Source organism: Homarus americanus, unplaced genomic scaffold (genome assembly GCF_018991925.1).
Source record: "Homarus americanus isolate GMGI-L3 unplaced genomic scaffold, GMGI_Hamer_2.0 scaffold8425, whole genome shotgun sequence".
Taxonomy (NCBI): Eukaryota; Metazoa; Arthropoda; class Malacostraca; order Decapoda; family Nephropidae; genus Homarus; species Homarus americanus.
In genome coordinates, this window is record NW_024742712.1 from 603788 (window position 1) to 625092 (window position 21305).

Here is a 21305-nt window from a genome sequence, read left to right on the forward strand (position 1 = left end):
TTGTATCTCTTAGTTATAAAGGTAAAGACTGATGGAAGCACACATAGCTGGGAAGGCTAAGCAGGACGAAGGATTGAAGGTCAAGACTCTCTCCCAAACAAACATTTAGGCTTAGAAATAAAGATATATAATATTGTTGGTACTGTGCTGGTACTCCTAATCTGAGGTTACCACTGTTAGACATTCCATAGCTCGAGAATACCACAAAAAAAAAATCCAGACATTAACTTTTGGATTCAACTAAATGTTCTCCTACGCCACTGAATATTTAATTAAGTTCAATTTTTAACTTTCAGGATTGTATTGTAGTTGACTTAACCTGGATTTAGTTATGGAAGGTTATTTTTATTTATTTTTGTGGGGTTATGTTTACTACAGATCAAATGCCACATACCTTAGCACAGAGAGAGAAAATACGACAAGGACTTATCAGCAAAAATGAAAACAGCGAAAAAAAAACGAATAACCATAAAAAATCTAAAAACAAAACTGATATAAGAGATAAAATAAACTAAAACAAACAAGAAAAACAAAAAAACAAAACAAAATCATCTTAATAAACAACAGGAGAATAAAACCCACGCCACCTTGCAAAGAAACAAAGAATAATGCGGACAACCCAAGCAGTGGGTCGAGACGGAACAAAAGACAATCGATGGCCGCTAATCTGTCATCCAGTACAGCCGCCCCTCCCCCTTCAACCAGTGACCCACCCACCCACCCACCCAGCCAGTCAGTCAGTCAGGACGGCGAGAGGAACGTGCACGGGGCTCGAGATGGACACACACACTCGTTCATATGATGTACACGAATGGAATACCACACACACACACACACACAGAGCATCGCATCTGGGACACACTGAAAGGTTGTGAGATCAAAGGAAAACTATAAGCAGTAAAGAAAAACAACTGACTTAGAGAACATAACTAACTAGCGGCGTATCGCATGGGTAGGTACTGGCACCATTACTCTTTATAATACAATACATAAATAATAAAAACTAAGAATTCAGACACCTGTATGTTCTATTACTATAAGTCCACCTGTGTGTTCGTAACTATTTCCATTTGGCTTTCTTAAAAATATTTCCATCTCTGTGTTATGATAACTATTTCTGAAATGATAACGTTTGTATTTAAGTACATAACACAACACTGGAATATAACACTACAACACACGAGTATAACAACACATCTAACAAGACAACACAACACTATAACACCACAATTCTGTACTACAACACCACAACACAACACTACATCACAACCCAGTATTTTAACATCATAACACAGCACTATAACACCACACCACACCACACAACACCACAACACTACAAAACCACAACCCAGTATTATAACACCACAACCCGGCACTACAACACCACAACACAGCACTACAACACCACAACACTGGATGAACACAAGACTTATTACACTGACTCAGAGAGCAACTACAATACATCATCAATATTTGTACTAAAACTCAAGTATCACATATGACAAAAGACAGCGGGCGGGGAGAGGGAAGATCAAAAGACACACACGACCTCCGACCTTCCAGTATACGGTCCCTGCATCCTCGTCGTCACCAGGACAAAAGGGAGCAACAAAGCCATGCAGAGAGGGGCCGGCGCTCACACGGCAAGGTACTACTGCTTGAGTGCTGCTGAGTTCACTAGTTTCTTTCTATTCCCTTCCTTGAAACTTCGATGTAAATTAATATATAAGAATACGTGTTGGCCTTATGGTCTAATTTGAGTCCCATTGACCAAAATGTTTTCTCTAACTTGGTTCAAATATTTGTGAAACTTTATAAATACTTTGCACTTCCCAAGAAAAATATATACACATCAGTTTTTCGAAAAGTTTTTTTATATTTGGAAGTTAAAGTACCAAGTATAATATATTTGAAAGGTTTTAAGTTACCGATGTAGGAAGATACGTGCTTCTTTAAGTCTTGGATATCTGTTATGGCTGGTTGGTTGAGAATAGTTCGTGGTGAATTTTTTTTTTATTCGCACCCACGAATGTTTGATAAAAAGTATGACAAACAGTAAGTTGATTTATTTAGTTTTCTGGCCGTCGACATCTTGGGTCATTACGGCCGTACCCAAAAAGTAAGACAACTGAGTGAAAGTTGTCTGTATGTGATAGAAGCGTCGGGGAAACCTTACCAGAGAGAGAGCAACAGGGACCCATCCAACAATGAACTAACACTACTACTATCCTGGGATCATTCGCTGGAGTGTTTACTGTACAGCCATGTTTTTACCACGTACCGTCACCTACTAAAGTCCATTCACCTCTCATCATGAACCACGAACCCCCCAAGAGATTCAGACTTGTGAACCCGAAGCAGTAGACTGATACATTATTCGATCCATAAATGCTTCGGATCCATGAGTCTGAATCTCTCGGGGGTTCATGGTTCAGAGCCAGGGAACTCAGATCAAGGGGGATATGAAAGAAAAAAAAATCAAGAAATAAAAACAGGAGATGTGTGGGAGAGAACGTTAAGAGGACTACAGCAGATGTGAAGGACAGTGTTTACATCTGAGAGTGTGGTTGGGTTATGAGGTATCTTTAGAGGGAATGACTCAACTACAGGGAGAATAATGACCCCTTTGACCAACCATCTATGTCTCCCTTGGTATAGTACTTACATGGACGCTTGAGGCTTATACACACTCTTAATGGTATAATGAAGTAAGGGTTTTACCTTTACCTGAAGGGTAAAGATGTTATTATACCTTCTAGTTCAGTTAAACCTCTTTTAACGGACTATATGTGAAAAGTTAGTCCGTTATATCGAAGTCCGTTATACACGAAACTTCCTTCTAACGGATTATATATATAGGAGGTTAATCCGTTAGATCGAAGTTCGGTAATAAGGAGTTGCTCTCTGGTGGGAAGAAAAAGCTCAAGAGCTGTAAAAAAAAAATTAGTAAACTCTGTATATAATAAAAAAAAAACACAACTTATAATTAAATATTCAATTTAGTCACGCCTGCCTTCAATACACTTACGTCACTTGTCCTCCGAAATCAATATGGTGGTGTGATATGGGTCGCGCCCTGTTTCAGCCCAACACACCTTAATGCAGAGTCTGTTTCCCCAGATGTTGGAATCCCGATTTAAGATTCATTTGACAAGGCAGCTGTAGGTGGAACAGATCTCTTTCGACTTATGAACCCCAGAGTGTCCTATGTAATCCCGAGCCTTAGTCTGAAGTTCTGGACTAGTCAGAATCATCATCACCTTCATTACCAACTTCACCCCTAAGCCTCAGAACTCACTAGTATATTTTACATCACTTTATCAGAACCAGAACCCCCACGCCCCACTGAACTCAAATATGGTCACCTGAGACCCTCGTTGAGACATAAATGGTCCGGGGGCCACAGTTTACCCACCATTGATCTACACTGTCATATACACTCCGATGATAAATAATTTCAAGACACAAAAACACGTTATTAAATAAAGTCTTAAATGTTGTGCAAATCATCACTTCAACATGAGTTATAGAGACATACCCAACAAGTCTTACTGAGGAGAGGAAGTGAGAGAGAAGTAGGAGGGAGGGAACGCTGGTGTCTTCTCTCTCACCTTGGCGATGGAGGGAAAGAGACACTCTGGCTTTTGAGAGTTATCCCACTTAACTCTCTTTCTCTCACCTGTGTTGTGAGGAGGGGAGGGGTTGGGGTGAGGACGGGAGAGCAGGGGTGAGGAGGGGAGAGAAAGGGTAGGGAGGGAAGGGATGAGGGAAGGGGTGAGGAGGGAAGGGGATGGGATGAGAGAAGGGGGGGCCAAGGGAAGGGAAGAGGAGGGGAAGGGAGGGGTATTCTCACTTGTGTTGGTATGCATGAACGCCCCGAGAAAGTTACATGAGTCACCCTCACCTCATGTAATGTATTATGTATCACGCTCTTCCATTACCAGACATTAAAACGTGTTCCTCCTTGAGTGTTGCCACAACGACAACACCAGTGTGGGGGAGGTGTTGTGGGGAGGACAACATCACAGTGTGGGGAGGATGTAGGAGAGGGGAGATTGTTGTGGGGAGGAAATGGTCGTTCCTAAATTAGAGACCGGTACAAAATTTGGAAAATAAAAGACATTTGTGAAAATCCTAACCCTATCACTAGCATCCTTCACACACACACACACACACACACACACACACACACACACACACACACACACACACACCTCACCCACTTGAGTGAGTGAATTCCTGTGACAACGGACCACGTGGTGTCCCCATTATGCACGACACCGCATAGTGAATGAGTTGCTACAGCATCATGTGATGCCCCTCATAACACCTGCGAGGGAATTACTACACCACGTGATGCCCCTCATAACACCATCCGTGAGGGAATTACTACGCCATGTGATGCCCCTTCATAACACCATCTGTGAGGGAATTACTACACCACATCAGGCCCCTCATAACACCATCTGTGAGGGAATTACTACACCACATCAGGCCCCTCATACACCATCTGTGAGGGAACTACTACATCATCAGGCCCTCGTACACCATCTGTGAGGGAATTACTACACCACATCAGCCCCCATAACACCATCTGTGAGGGAATTACTACACCACATCAGGCCCCTCATACACCATCTGTGAGGGAACTACTACATCATCAGGCCCTTCGTAACACCATCTGTGAGGGAATTACTACACCACATCAGGCCCCTCATACACCATCTGTGAGGGAATTACTACACCACATCAGGCCCCTCATACACCATCTGTGAGGGAACTACTACATCATCAGGCCCTTCGTAACACCATCTGTGAGGGAATTACTACACCACATCAAGCCCCTCATAACACCACCTGTGAGGGAACTAGTACTCCACGCGATGCCCCTCATAACGCCATCTGTGAGGGAGTTACTACACTACGTGTCTGCTGTTCAACACCGCAGCTCACATGCTCTACGTGTGTAAACATTAATCTGTATGTTCACTGTACAGTATATGTTCCTTCACCTTTCTCTAATGAAGGCTTTTGTTAAACCACCAATGTATGTAATAAGTCATTTATGTCCAATGTATATTTTCAGCCTTTGGGCTGCAAACTTTTTCAATAAGCCGTTTATTATTATTATTATTATTATTACACACACACACACAATATATAATGATAAACAACATCGTATGAATACTTGAGTTTCTAAAACACTATTTTAGGAAGAAGTTTAACAGATTTTGAGTTTAAGGAAATAAAAATATCTTGTTGACAAAAGGTAACCATAAACACAGGTTAATTGGTATGTTAATGATGCTCGAGTGTTTGTTCGGCCACAAGTCTGCAAACAAAATGGGTGAACGCTAATGGAGCTTGAAATCAGTCACTTCCTCTGGTAAATCATTATTAGCAAGAGGTTTATTGAGGTAAGAACTGAAGGGACAGATGTGTTGGCACTTACAAAATCAACAGTGTCAGTAATGGTGCCTTTACACACAAGATATTGGTAAGTATGGTGTAGAGAACTGATTATTGAATACAAAGGTTTATTCTTCGAGTTAAAATCCGATTCAATGTTTACCTCAGCGAATGTGACAAACAAAGACACATCGGAAAGCGTCCATTAAACTACGACAGACATACAAACTAATCTGACTCATTCCACCATTATTTGCCATTCTAATTATCCCCCAAACTGTCGTAGATAAAAGATATACTGTATGATTAATTATGTATACGAACTAAAATCCTAAAAAGATGAAACTGGATCCAATAGCCAATAGGGACTGCCTGGGGGATAGAACCAAGGCATCGGAAATAAGTCTAGTGTGGCCGTCACTTCACTCGACAGACCTTCGCTTCCTCTCCAATTTGTCAACGTATCCATTGACAACCGGGTGACCTAATTAACATAGTGTGCGTATATAATTTAATATAATTACCTGGTTCCTTAATTATACTGTTTTACGGACAAAAATTCGATCTGAGACAACTATGTTATTTATAAAAGCTCTCGTATATATGGTTGGCTCCATCTTCCACCTGACTGACAAGAATATATTTTAAAACAACGACTTAATTAGATATCCATATATAAAGCTAATTAATTAATATACATACCTTAGGTCAACAAATTAATCCAGGTATATAACATGTAACCTAACCTAATCTAACATGGAATATTTAGCGAAGAAAGAAAAAAAGGCCAAACCCATATAATATTTGGCGTGATAATGAACCGAAAAATATCTCATCTTTACTATACAGTTTCCAGAGCCCAGACGAGAGCCGGGATGTGTTTAGTTATCAACAGTCCCGAGCGACACTTTATCAAATTTATCTTTTTCATTAAGGTGGAGGAAATTACAGCCACACCTTTTATCATCTCATTAGGGGAGGTAAAACTCGCCCCATAGTGAGAGTACGGCTAATGTGGCGAGTGTTTGTTTGTTTGTTTGTGGCGAATATTGGTTGTTTGTGGTGAATGATTGTTGTTTGTGGTGACTGTTTGTTGGTGGCGAATATTTGTTCGTGGGGAATGGTTGTTGTTTGTAGTGAATGTGTGTTGGTTTGTGGTAAGTGTTTGTTTGGGGTGAATGTTTGTTGTTTGTGGCCAATGATTGTTTGTGGTGAATGTTTTTTATTTATGGTGAATGGGTGTTGTTTGTGGCGAATATTTTCTGTTTGTGGTGAATGTTTGTTTGTTTGTGATAAAGGTGTGTGTGTGTGTGTGTGGTTGTTTTAAAAGAAAAACTCTCATATTTAAATTATTTCTTTGTTTTATGTGGAAAGGAATGAACAAATTTATATCTAATTTACACAATTGTCTCACCCGGAACACGATCAAAGTTCCCATTTTCTGTGGAAGGATACAATTTTCTATGACACATCACACCCTTTGTATATTTTCTTCACATTTTACTAAAGGAGTTTTATTTATGTCCCGAGTGGAAGAAATATGTTTTACGGTTGTCTGTCTGTTTGTTTTTACCTGTTCTCTAATACAAGTCTCTTATTATTTCTTGATGATCGTAAAAAAAAAATTTTCCACTGGCCCTTTTGTGGCCCATGCTTGAGGTTGATGATTTATGTCTTTTCAAACTAATAATTTTAAGCAGATGAATTACATGTTGTTGTACAGTCAATAACAGCTCCATCGACTTCCATATATCTGTGGAGACGAGAAACAACACTTTGTCTGTACTCTTTACCATGGAAACACCGAGTTTGTGAACTACGAAAAAAAGCTTTGATAAAATGTAGACGTGAAATATAATAGATTTTATTGTAATTAAATTTTCTTGTTACATGTTCATTTATGTATCTTCTCAAAGATTTTAATTTATTGTTTATTAAAGGGTCCAAATTATCTTATGTATTTCTAAAACTATTCACTGACATGAAATAACGTCAATAGTATCAAATCTTTCACCAATAAGAATCGAGTCTTATATTTCACGCTGGCTATCACTCAACCTTACACCAGTTGTAAAAGGATTCATTCTCCACAATAGACGGTACAATGTGTATAATTTACATACTAGTTTATAAATATACTGTATACGCCTGAAGACACTAACGCACTCAGATTTAACACTGACTAAAAAACCGACAGACACCACTGCTCTAGCTTCCTAAACTTTCTGTTGGGGAAATATGCAAACCAAGCTTAGGTTTTTTAAAGGTTAACTGCCCTGAACTCGTGACATATAGAGCTGTGTTACATGTTGATGTTGGTCAGTAAGATGATGGGCTTTTTGAACAGCAATTAATACGTCATTTGGTATTATGAGTTGGCAACACTTGACGGTGACTGTTTCATTATAAAACACAGAAGCAGGATTTTAAGTGTTTTCTTATAAAGCTCAGGTGACATTGTTATTTTATATTGTGAAGAACTTACTAAGCGATCTTTTACAACAGTTTATAATGAATATTTCTCAACCGTTTATGTAAATTCCTACCATGGGAAGCGGAAATAACGGGACATTAAATACCTTTTACATATGATAACTCCTCTAAACAAAACACTGCACTGAAAATACCATCTTTGATATTTACTTGGTCGATATTTTATTCTATTGAATTAGAATTTCGTCCAAGTGGCCCTCATTTGTCTTACTGATATCAAACTGTTCAGATAAGAAATTAACTTGATGATGACGTCTGTAAAAGGTTAGTTAAGAGTAAAGCCACCAACAGCTGATACGTGACCAGGTAAGACCGTAAGTCAGGTGTAATCATCAACCCAGTTATAAGATCATATTGTCTCCTCTGACACGACGCAGTTACAGGTCATAAGTTCTCACTGAAAGTTTGGTTATTTAACGTATAAGTAAGCATCGCCTGACAGATCACCCACGTATGTTACTACAGGCATAAGTTTCAGTTACATTCGTTATACATCACCCGTGTTTGTTACTACAGGGGAGAAATGGGGAGAAATTAGTTATTTTCGTTATATTAATCAATCAATACCTTTCTATGACACTTAACAAAAGAAAAAGAAAATTAATACGAGGACTAAGACCATAATGTGACCCCCAACTTGGGTCAATGTCGCACTTCAACTTATAAAAGAGTTTTTGATGGTTCAAGTTGACTTATCGTGAGGCCCCACACTGTCTCCAGCCGCTCTTTGTTGTTCTCAAGTGTTGCGTCCAAAGTTTTACAGCCGAGGACACGAACCGCTTATCTGGGATATGTCGGCCCTACTGCTGCCTTGACCACAAAAGCCTTTTCTGATTACTCCTCCTGATAACGTTGATGAATCTCAGAAGGAATTTTTAATACCTGAACTCTTCGTTCTGATTGGTACTGGCAGATAATTAGTATCAGTTGACAGTGGATGAAGTGACCTCTTGGGGGAATGTATTCGTTCTCGTTCAGCAACAAGTCAAGGTGATGATCATTGTGAGTGTGTGTGTGTGTGTGTGTGTATGTGACTTACCCTCTCCTTGTAGCCTGGAGGGTGGCCGCCGGCGTGTTCTTTATCCTGGTCATACCAACCAACGGCTGATCCAACTGCCAAGATGGACACCACCGCCAGCACTAAGAACAGGACGATGCCCGCCCCGATCTTTCCCGTCCTCGAAACTTCAGCTGGCATATTGATATGCGTATCAAGCAACCACTGGTAGACTCACTGCTTTTCCATGATGCTTCACCGGTCGTTATTGTTTATGTATCTAAACTTCACCCGTTCACTGTGGAAGACTTCTTGAGACACTGAACTATAACGTTACACAAGTTTCCCCTCAGCTTTCTTCAGCTGGACCGTCAGTTCCAGGCTTGGCTAGAACCTGGAAGCATCTGAAGATTCTCCGAAAGTTGAGGTCCCCAGCTGCCTTCCAGTAACTCACGGCTGCCGCTGATTGGTCCGCTAGAGGAGGCATCGACCAATAGGAGGCGGAGCTAGATTGCCAATGCGCCGTCATGGTGGGTCGCCTTTTTTTTCTATAATGTAGATCACTGGCGCCACAAGGACGAGTCATGCTCTGTTAATTTTTCTCCAATGCTTGAGAGGAGTCGCTAAGTGGACAGTTCCAGTTTATGTCCAAGGCCAATAACTTCCTCTATTTTTCACTTTCTTTTCTGTCAGCTTAAGAGAACGGTTGACCAGTGGCCATCCAGTTTACCCATAGGTCAGAAGTAACAACACCCTCTAAAGGCCAAATTCAGTGTTCTAAGATACAAAGAGTCCAAAACATTGATATTAAAAACATGTTAGAGAAATAATTAACCATAGAATAATTACATAAGAAATAGAAGAAAAAAAACAAAAGAAAAAGAAACTAAAGGTGAAGAACAGCATAAAATTACATAAAAAGAGTAAAAGAAAAACAAGAGGAAGAGGTGAAGGATGACAACCAGTGTAAGTCGAGGCTCACAACATTATTGTCATCATGTGTCCGTCACTCTCACCCCAGCTTCCTTCACCCTCTTCCTCTCTTACTGTCTTCTTCTTGTCTCTTGTTCCTCTTCTGCTTGTCTCTTCTTCTTGTCCATCTCCTTTCTACTCTTCATCCCTCTCAATTTCTGTCTCTTCCCTATTATTCCCCTTTCCTTCCCTCTCAGATTTCCTCTCAATTTTTGCTCTTCTCCCGACTTTCTTTTCAATTCCCTTTTCTTCTCCCTCCCCCCCTTTCATCTTCCCTCTATCACCACGCAATAAACAACCTTCCTATCTATCCATTCTCTCTTTCAATCATCAATTTTTTTTCTTCTTACCCCCACCATTTTCATCAACTCTATCCTCCTTCCACTCACGTCATCAATCCTTCCCTCCATCTACTTAAATTAATTATTACTCTTCCCTCTATTTAGTTCCAATCATCAACTGTCCTTCCATCCACCTCAGACGTCTAATGTTCCCTCCATCTATTTTCAGTCATCAACTCTACACTTCACACATGCCGAGTCATCAATTTCTCCTTTTCATTTACTTTCAGTCATCAATTATTATCTTTTTTTTTCATTCGTGGTCATCAACTTTCACAACTCACTACCCTCAGACATCAATCTTTCCATCAACCTATTCTCAAGTCATCAATCTCTCTCTCCACCCACTCCAAAGTCATCAATCCACCCCTCCACCCACTCCACGGTCATCAATCCACCCCTCCACCCACTCCACAGTCATCAATCCACCCCTCCACCCACCCTCAGTCACCGGTCGTTTCCTCCACTTACTCATACTTATCAGTCTTTTTCTCCAGTCATCATCAGTCATCCCATCCATCCACTCTCAGTCATCAGATTTTCTCTCCACTTACCTCCAGTTATCGTTCTCTCTCTCTCTCTCAACTTCTTAATCTTTTCCTCTAATTATCCTCAATCATCAACTTTTACCTCAACCAGTCTACACGTCCCAATTTATCAATCAACCAGTCTACACGTCCCAATCAACAATCAACCAGTCTACACGTCCCAATCAACAATCAACCAGTCTACACGTCCCAATCTATCAATCAACCAGTCTACACGTCCCAATCTATCAATCAACAAGTCTACACGTCCCAATCAACTCAACCAGTTCACACGTCCCAATCAACAATCAACCAGTTCACACGTCCCAATCTATTAATGAACCAGTCTACAGGTCCCACCCATCAATCAACCAGTCTGCACGTCCCACCCATTAATCAACCAGTCTACCCGTCCCAAATCTGTTAATCAACCAGTCTACACGTCCCAATCTATCAAATCAAACGCCTACACGTCCTAATCTATCAATCAAATCCCAGTCTACACGTCCCAATCTATTAATCAACCAGTCTTCACGTCCCAATCTATCAATCAACCAGTCTACACGTCCCACCCATCAATCAAACTTCAGGCCCACACGTCCCAATCTATCAATCAACCAGTCTACACGTCCAATCTATCAATCAACAAGCTCCACACTGTCCCAATCTATTAATGAACCAGTCTACACGTCCCAATCTATCAATCAACCAGTCTACACGTCCTGGAATCTATCAATCAACCAGTCTATACGTCCCAATCTATCAATCAACCAGTCTACACGTCCCAATCTATTAATCAACCAGTCTACACGTCCCAATCTATTAATCAACCAGTCTACACGTCCCAATCTATCAATCAACCAGTCTACACGTCCCAATCTATCAATCAACCAGTCTACACGTCCCAATCTATCAATCAACCAGTCTACACGTCCCAATCTACCGATCAGTTCCTTAGTGTACACCATTAGTAAAATTTTACCAGCACTCACACCCAGTTACTCAGTCATCATTCTTTCCCTGTACCTACACCTCGTCACCAAGCTCCCTTCCCTGCCACCCTTAATCAACAAGCTCCCTTCCCTGCCACCCTTAATCAACAAGCTCCCTTCCTTGCCACCCTTAATCAACAAGCTCCCTTCCCTGCCACCCTTAATCAACAAGCTCCCTTCCCTGCCACCCTTAATTAACAACCTCCCTTCCCTGCCACCCTTAATCACCAAGATCCCTTACCTGCCACCCTTAATCAACAAGCTCCCTTACCTACCACCCTTAAATCACCAGGTCTCCTTCCTTGTCACTCCAAATCATCAACAAATCTCTCTTGTCGACCTTGTTATCCCACCTAACCCAATGCCTAATAAACGAACCATATCAATACACTGTGTAGAGAACGGAGTGGGGAGTAGGGAGTAGGGAGTGAGTGGGGGGGGGAGAGTGGGATGCTGGCGTCAGTGTCTCCGCCAGCAGTAAGGGAAGACAGTAAGGGCAGGGTTCGCTGGTCGTCTGGGGACCTCGGGAGGAAATTTAGCGTGAAATGAAACTCCAATCCTCGACCATTGATTGTGCCATCACCCTGAGCGGCTGTCCTTAACGTCCTGCCTTTCTCTCCCTGACCTAGAGGAAGGAGGGAGGGAGGGAGGGAGGGAGAGGATTGGGAGGGAAGGAGAGACACTGGAGGGTGGGTAGTGGATGGCTGGAGGAGGAAGGAGGAGGAGGGGATTAGCAAACTTGGGGAAAGGTTGGGAATGAGAAGCAAGGAGCTATTGGGGGGGGGGGTAATGGGGGTAATGGGTGTTGGAAGATGGGGTAATGGGGGTTTGGGGAAAGGTACTGAGATGGTGGGAAGAGATAGTGGGGAAATGGGGTGGTTAAACGATGGGTAATGGTGATTTGATGACAGGGATTAGTAGAGGAGGATACTTAATGACTCGGAGGGGCTGGGAGGGGGAGTGGGAGGCGGGGGAAGGATTGTTGGGAGTAAAAGAAGGATTAGGGGGTTGGAATAGGGGTTGTAAGGCCCAGAATAGGGATTATAGTCTCAAAAAGAGGGATTATTGGGGCTAGAAGGAGGATTATATGAATAGAATAGGGATTATAGGTACTAGAGAGGAATTAAGAGGCTAGAATAAGGATTGTGGCTAGACGACGGATTATAGGCGCTAGAAGAGGGATTATAGGTGGTAGAAGAGGGATTATAGGTGGTAGAAGAGGGATTATAGGTGGTAGAAGAGGGATTATAGGTGGTAGAAGAGGGATTATAGGTGAATAGAATAGGGATTATAGGTGGTAGAATAGGGATTATAGGTGGTAGAAGAGGGATTATAGGTGGTAGAATAGGGATTATAGGTGGTAGAAGAGGGATTATAGGTGGTAGAAGAGGGATTATAGGTGGTAGAAGAGGGATTATAGGTGGTAGAATAGGGATTAGAAGCTAGAAGATGGACAGCAGATAGCTATAGGGGGTAGTTCTTAGCTGGGGGAAGGGGTACAGATGCCAAGGGACATTCACCAGTAAGGCAGTGGCTCATCCCGTCATACACTTGCCACCCTCACGTCAACAAGTGGTTCCTTGGTTCACGTGTTAGATCGAAATGTTGTGCTTCTTGTATCACTCATGGGGTCAATATGTGGTCTAAGTAACCAGAGGAAAACCTAACCTATGCCTAACCAATACCTAACCTAACCTAACATAAGTCAACCTAACCTAACCCAACCTAAACTGGTGATTAGGTTGAGAATGTTATGTATTGTCTAAAATAGAAGAAAAAAGGTTGTATCTCCTTTACCTGTTAATTAGAATACAGTGGTCAAGTGGATACAGGACTCGCCTCCTGTTCGATTCCCAGGCGATCCAAGTTCATCCACCTGTAAATAGATACCTGTGTTTATATCTTGGGGATGTGATTACAGTACCGGCCATGCTACCTTCTTGTGTACCGAAGGCTAAGTCATGCCTATGGGACCCACGTGTTAAATGGTGATGGATTGGTCTGAGTACATTCATTCATTCATTCCTTCCATATCCCTTCTACCACTTCCTTCGTTCTTAACTCTCATTTTCATTTATTAATTTGATTTCTTACACAGTTTACTTAACACCTCGAGTACAATAATTTAACCCCTATTGAGTACGATGATAATAATTTGAATATGACGATTTAACTCCTTAAGCATGATGATGATTTGATTACTTGAGGGGTTAAATCATTGTAATCAAGGGAGTTAAATTATTGTACTCAAGGATAAATTATTGTACTCAAGGGGTTAAGTCATCGTACACAAAGGTTAAAGTATCATACTCAAAGGGGTTAATGAAACGTAACTTACCATTAAATAACAACTTATTAAATCTTAAAAACAAAACAAAAACATTTCTCTGTTCGATTAAAGTTAACAGGAAACAATTGACTTGGGAAGGAATGAATTAATTTAGACGTGGCTGGAGTGATAGACTGATGTAATGCTCGACAGGAAAGAAAAAAAGTCCAATTAGCTGCTCCACGAAATTGAATGTTGAAGATTCTTCCGGTATTTGTGAAAGGGTAAGGGTAGAGGGGTGGGGAGAAGAGGGGGAGGGCAAGAGGGAAGATGAGGAGGAAGAAAAGGAGGACCGAGAGGAAATAAGGAAGACATTCTGTTGTTCCTGCCAGACTCCTGAGACTTCAACGAGGGAAGGGAGGACGGAGGAAGGAAGGGGGGGTAGAGAATGGAAGAAGGAAAGGAGGGAAGGAAGGGAAAGGGGAAGAAGGGAGAAAGGAGGGGGCAAAGAAAACAGAGTCCACAGTATTGGTATAGGTCTATAGAGAAAGGTAAACGTGCCCTTAGGTTAGTTAGGTTAGGTTATGCTGTTCTTTGGGAAGGGTTAAGGACACGTGAGAGGGGGGGTATAGGTCATTCTCAAGGCAATACAAGTGGAGGTAATTCAAAAGGGGAGGAGGGGGGAGGAGGGGGGAAACGCTGGTGACGGAGGAAGACTGTGGCGACGGCGGCTGGGGAGCTTACTGGGGCGTCAGTATGTCTCGTGGCTGGTGGCGGGGAGGAGGGGGGAGAGGAGAAAGGAAATTTGGGGGAGGGAGGAAAAAGAGAGAATCAAAAGGAGACGAAGAAAACAACAGATAATGTAGAAAAAGGTTAAAGAAAATTGTCTATCTTGTATTACAGAAAAAATATTAAAATTGGTGGATCGAAAGGAACTTAGAACAGATATACATAAGAATTCAGCCAAAGTATACTACGGAATGTGTGATAGTGGAAGGGTGGGAGGAAGGAAGGAAGGAAGGAAGGAAGGAAGGAAAAACAAGAAACCTACCAAGCGTACCATACCAACCTGTTACATACCATTATCAACCGCTATAATAACGCTAACAACAAGAATTCAGATCCCTTAAAATTCTAAAAACAAACAAACATTAAATAACTCATCCTCGTTCACATCCAGCATAAAATGGACCAATAGAGAGGAAGGGAAAGGCAGGGGTAAAATGGGGAGGTCAACTAATCCCTTCGCCTGTAGCTTCGATTAAAACGCCTCATTGATTCTGAAACGCTCCATTGATCATTCCACTTCCACCATCAGCTAATTGCTCTAGGCCTTTCCTACACCTGGGGTCGTCACCTGTCAGGGCTCCTTTCATATGAGTTTAATTCATAACTAGAGATATATTAGTGAGTATTGTTCAAACTCACTTAAACAACTATACATAGATGTGTTTTAAATATCATCAAAATTTTTACTAATCGATTGCTTTAAACAAGTTAATTCATTTATAGTTACAAGAATGAAATTTCCTCGTGAATTTTAATGTGTCATGACCCAGTTTTTTTCCCTTTGGTAGTCAGCTGTTCTATATTTATCATAATGGTGACCAAAACGATGGTGTGAAATCTTAAACGACTGTACCGAAGTAGAAGCGACGTTCTTATAGTTATTTACCTTTTATACAGTCATTCACATTAAAGTTCTAAAGTTTGATATCTTCAAACTCTCTAATAATATTCTGTTATCATCATACTGTATAGTGTTTGTTGTCACTGTAATCATCCTATACTCTGGGTGTTGTCATCATACACCCGCTCTCCCCAGCTCCCCGTGAAGGCTGGATGATGATGACAGTCACCTTCCTCAGATTTAATAAGTCAAAAAGTCTTCTTCTTCTTTTAATATACAAGTTACATACAAAAACAGTCGTAATAAAACGCAAACAAATGAATATCTGCTGTGACATGATCAAGTTTATTTAAAAAACGTTATATTGAGAGTGTAAGACAGGACACAGTTAAAGGTGGGTGACGAAGCTTCCTCACCGGTATATAAGACTCTTAACTACTACTAGGTTAGGTTAGGTTAGGTTAGATTAATTAACAAGAGTCATTGTGGATACTGGACTGTAAACGCGAGACGCACACACACACACAAGGAGATTGTTGCCTTGCGAGATCGATGGTAATGTTAAGATCACAGAGTACTTAATTAAAGTTGTTAATTATTATTATTATGTTTTTTCTTTGGGGGGGGGGGATCTTTATGCCAGCTACTTTAAGCCAAGATTTTTCATTAACTGTGTGTTGGACTGAAAGCTATTACTATTACAAGTGTTTTCTAAAGAGTAAAACAATATGTAAGTGATCCATGTTTAAGTTAAGATCTACTCGTGAAGAAAGATAGAGATGAATTATATCAAGAGAATCCTGTCACTCGAATGGTATCAATTTCCCTTCCATTACTCTCCAGCCCATTGTTCAGGAGGCACACGGTAAGCATGTCCAGTAGGACTCTATCATAGCAGGCAAATGGCTGTTAAATTCCTACTACCAAAACATGTTAGAGTACCGCCTTTGATGCCAGAAGTTGAGGATCCACATATATTGTACATTTTCATCTGGATTTTATACAGTTGATTTGTCAGCCATTGTTACCGCTCGGCCTTCTTCTTTAAGGAATGTTTCATAATATTTTGTTTCCATTGATGCCAGTATTCTCGGCCCTCCGTCTCTTGTACAATAATTATCTACAGTTGATGGGTCAGTTACACCTGTGCCGGTATTTAGCTACTTTTTATGACCAAACTGTAATAAAACAACAATAAAAAGTTACATGAAGTACTATTTGCTATTTGTCGTTCGAAACTATAATCTAATTTAGTTGAGGTTAATTTAGATTTAAGGTAAAGTGTTAACGCAAGTATCTAAGTATCTATCACTGGTATCATGGGTTCGTGTCCTTAAGGTTAAATTAGGTTAAGTTAGGTTAGGTTTGGTTAGGTTTTGATCGAGCTATGAATGCCCAGAGCATTTTCAGCGTGGTATAATCTCAGCTCATCACACCGGGACACACGTGGGAAGAGTCTTATCAGGTATTACACTATTAAACACCACAGGTTACTACACACACCTTCCTCCTGTATTAACACTGGTAGTACAAGTTGGAGGAGCACTGTTTAATAAATTACATTTGTTTCCCCTGAACATATTGACGCTAATTTTCTGTCATATAAAGGTAACTCGTTTTCTTCCTATTTGAAAACGGTGACTCAAGTAACATTATATGATTTTTTTTTTGTCTCTGTAACACTGATTTTTTTTGTTTTTACTTTTATCCTCTTCACCACTGATCGGCTCGTTAGCCGCTTGGGCGGTCGGTCACGTCTCTGTTATGCACTGTTGGCAAGTACTGGGCATGCACTGACTCCTGAATGTATCTGAACCTGCTCCAGTGTTGGTCAAGTCTGGTCTTGAAACAGCTCACACTCGGTGCCGTCACAACACTCTCTGAGAATTGCGTAAGGGTAAAGAGATATCATGTTGTAATGGAGGGTCCAGGCCTTGCTATAGGGATTTGAATTAGTTGGAAATAATGACCTCACCTAAAGAGTTACCCAGGATGATCAGGTCAGAACTGACTGGTTTTATATCTTTTCAATCCCTGAACATGAATCAAAGTTTACAAAATATTCTGCCAGTTAGAATTTGAACAAAGGATACAAACTAACAAAATATAGCAGAAGTCAAATGTATATCCCAACGAGTTTATTGATCGAGGCGTCGAGGCGAAAATTATCATTCTTCAAGATCCGGACAAATGGACCAACACACATCACGGAGACAGACAAACACCCATACACAATTGAGATATATGTCCGATATTGTCACCTCTTAACTGAGTGAAACAAGTAGTAGGGACCACATATAAGAACCACCTCGAGGATAACTATGTGAAAAACTTGTTTAGTCTCTCCTTAAATTCCTGTCGACTTCCGTTTATCGTTCCCGTTGTGCCAAGGTCGAGCTGTTGTGAGGAAAACAAACGGTAGGCAACTTTTTTTTTTAATGATAGAATTATTTAATTCTTGGTGTTGTAGTTATTGAAGTAAATATATATATATATATATATATATATATATATATATATATATATATATATATATATATATATATATATATATATATATATATATATATATGTACGGTAGTTTTCTATGAATATAAATTAGTTGATTATATTTAGTTGACATTATATTCCGAATAAAGATATTTATTTTTGTTGAATGGTGATTAAATGTGTGTGTGTGTGTGTGTGCGTGTGTGTGTTAGAAAAGTATTTATAAGTATATTAATTCTTAACTAGTAATATATAATGTACTAAATAACTTACAATATTCACTTAAAGATCTGTGCTCATGAAATTCAGTATTACAGTACAGCAAAACTAGACAGAGGGACAGACTTATTCAGGAAAGTTTACATTGAATCGGCGTATCAGACAATTAAGGTATACAATGTACAGTCCCCTTCACTAGTGCGTTTACAGGGGCTCGTCATATAAACATTCCACAAATCATTACATTGAGATATTTTTCTTAATATTGTTTTACTTTGATTCCATGTTATGTTTACTATTGCGAGTTTCCTTCTGTCGAATGTAAACAAACACAGGCTGCCACACTACAAATAACCTGACGAGCCCCTGTAAACGCACTAGTGAAGGGGACTGTACATAGACACTGCAGGCATACAGATGACCTATATATAGATAAACTGCAGGTATACAAACAACATATATAAACTGCAGGTATACAAACAACATATATAAACTGCAGGTATACAAACAATGTATATACACGATGCAGGTATACAAACAATGGTAAACGGAGAGACAATTGGACCAGGGTTGTCAACAAAGCCATCAAATGTTTTAAGGAGACTCTTCTTAATAGTTGTTGTCAAGTGTATCAACTAAATTACTTCCTTCAATTAAGGAAGACATAAAATAAAGTTGTTTTTTGTGTTAATTCATTGTAACCGGTTCGCATTATCTATTTCAGCTGAACCTGTTCTCTTTGCCTATCATTAAACGTATAATTATCATCACTGTGTAACTTAATCATTCTATCATCCTGAGTAATTGTAATTCAATCATTCAGGGAGAAATTAAATTTAAAAAATGTAATCACCTCGACAATTATGATTCTTTTTGGTAATATAATGAATTAGTTATGTTGTAAATTCTGTAGGTGTTCTATAAATGTACTCATCTACTGCCTCGTGCTGACTGATTACTCTTTGTACTCTGCATGTGTACTTATATACCACATTGTGTTTTCTGATACTGTACAACATTAACTGAAGTACGTACACAGTTTGTAGGTTAAAACTGTATCTATGTGACGTTAAGTGTTATCCTCAGTACAAGTCAGAGTCAAAGGTGACAATCCGAACAGAAGCGATTAGCGTCTATGCCGCTCGTTCAACTGTGAGGAAGGAAGTGTAGGATTAGCACTAACTGGCTAATCATGGCGGGGGAGTGATACACGTGCCATCTTGATGCCAGTTAGTGAGTGCCTGGGGAGGGCCGCCCGCAGTGTGCTTGTAACACCTCTTTTGTCTTGGGTTTGCGCGCGCAGGTGCAGTTGCAGACTTTGGTTCATTCATAGGTTGAGGGGCGAGTGACCGAACCTGTTGTGACTTACCAGACCAGTCCGAAACGTTCGTTCAGGAGGCTGTAGGTAGCCATGACTTGACTCTGAGAGTAGGAGAGGCGGTGCTCTTCTTAAGTCAAGTTCGCACAATAAATAATACTGAACTCGTAAACTGAAAGACGGGGAAAAAAATTTGCCTAACTGGTTGGCTTTAATGACTTAAGCTAAACCACAACAATAACGTCCAACATTTAACATAAACTTATAATGAGACTCTAACCGCAACTAGACACGTTCACTTAGTACCAGTTAGTTAACAACATTAACTTCAGGGAAATTTCAACAGATTTTCTATGTTAACTTTGTGCTTTACGTTAATTCAAACAGTTAGAAATATTCCTGTTCCGAGGCTTTGAAAATCTAAACCTCTATCACGTGCGCTTGGCTTACGTCTTGTGTTTAAGTGCGATATTGTATTATGTCATTACTCTCTCACGTTTAATATCCTTATCGCTTTTTAGAGAATATAAACACCAAAATGGCGGGCCCACAGGTGTCAACATTATATAGGCTGACTACAGACGTATACCTATGGCGTCTAACTATCTATACAAAATTGTGTTGAAAAAATATAAAACAACGGACGAAAGACTTTGGCAACCCTACAGATACAACAGGAGTCACAGTGTTCAATCTGAAATTTATCGATCACCCTGAGTACAGATAGTTTTTTGAGTCACTGTACATAAGGTAGCCAGTTACTGCTAAATAACACATGAAAACACAGCTATCGTGAGCCAGTATCCGATTAGGTTAGGATAGGATATAAGTTAGGTTAAGTTATGATAAGTTAGGTTAGGTTATGATAAGTTAAGTTAGCATTAGGTTAAGTAATGCTATGTTAGGTTAAGTTAGGTTAGCTTTAGTAGGTTGATTAAACTTCAGGTGTTCCTTCAGTGACCTCCCGAAATGCTTACGAGTATTTCTGAAAACTCAATTAGGATTTAGAGTAATGCAGTAATGATCATCAGCGTCTCAGTCTAATTAGCATGTTTAGTTTAGAAGTGATGAATGTGTGTGTGTGTGTGTGTGTGTGTGTGTGTGTGTGTGTGTGTGTGTGTGTGTGTGTGTGTGTGTGTGTGTGTGTGTGTGTGTGTGTTAGAGTGTTAGAGGTGTGATGTGTGAGAGTAGGAGTGTGAGGCAGGAAGAGTGAATGAGATAAGAAGAGTGTGTGAGTGAGGTAGGAAGTGAGTGAGTGTGTGTGTCGGAAGGTGCTGCCAGGGGTCTCGTCACTAAGCCAGCGTGGAGTGCAACACTGTGCTGCTCACCGCCTGGGCTGAGGGTATTCTAGGTGTTGACGTCATCTGCCCCAGGCTCTCGTGCCCTCCCTCTCTCCCTCTCCCCTTCCCTCTTTCTTCATATTCTTCCCTGCCTATCCCTCTATCACACACCTCCATTCTACCTCCCCCACTGTCCTTGGATCGGATGTTTACTCTGCCTTTCCCTCTTCATTGATGTCCCTCTCCTCCTCCTTCTCTTCCTCTCCTATTCACTATTCAATCCCTTGCCTATCCATCACTCTCTTCAATTCTTTGGCTCTCTCTTTCTCAATCTATCCATCATCCATACTGTTCCTGTTGACCAGAAT

General features: G+C 40.5%; 1 protein-coding gene across 5 annotated transcripts in view; it reads right to left on the reverse strand.

The window, feature by feature from the left end:
* LOC121876991 (collagen alpha-1(XVIII) chain-like) overlaps positions 1-9287 on the reverse strand; it is a 31290-nt gene extending 22003 nt beyond the window's left edge. For all 5 annotated transcript variants that reach the window (XM_042382576.1, XM_042382575.1, XM_042382574.1 and 2 more), the window contains exon 1: positions 8942-9287. In XM_042382576.1, the coding sequence (XP_042238510.1) occupies positions 8942-9100 (159 nt within the window). In that variant the 5' untranslated portion in view covers positions 9101-9287. The remainder of the gene's footprint in view (positions 1-8941) is intronic.
* Positions 9288-21305: the final 12018 nt, after the last annotated feature.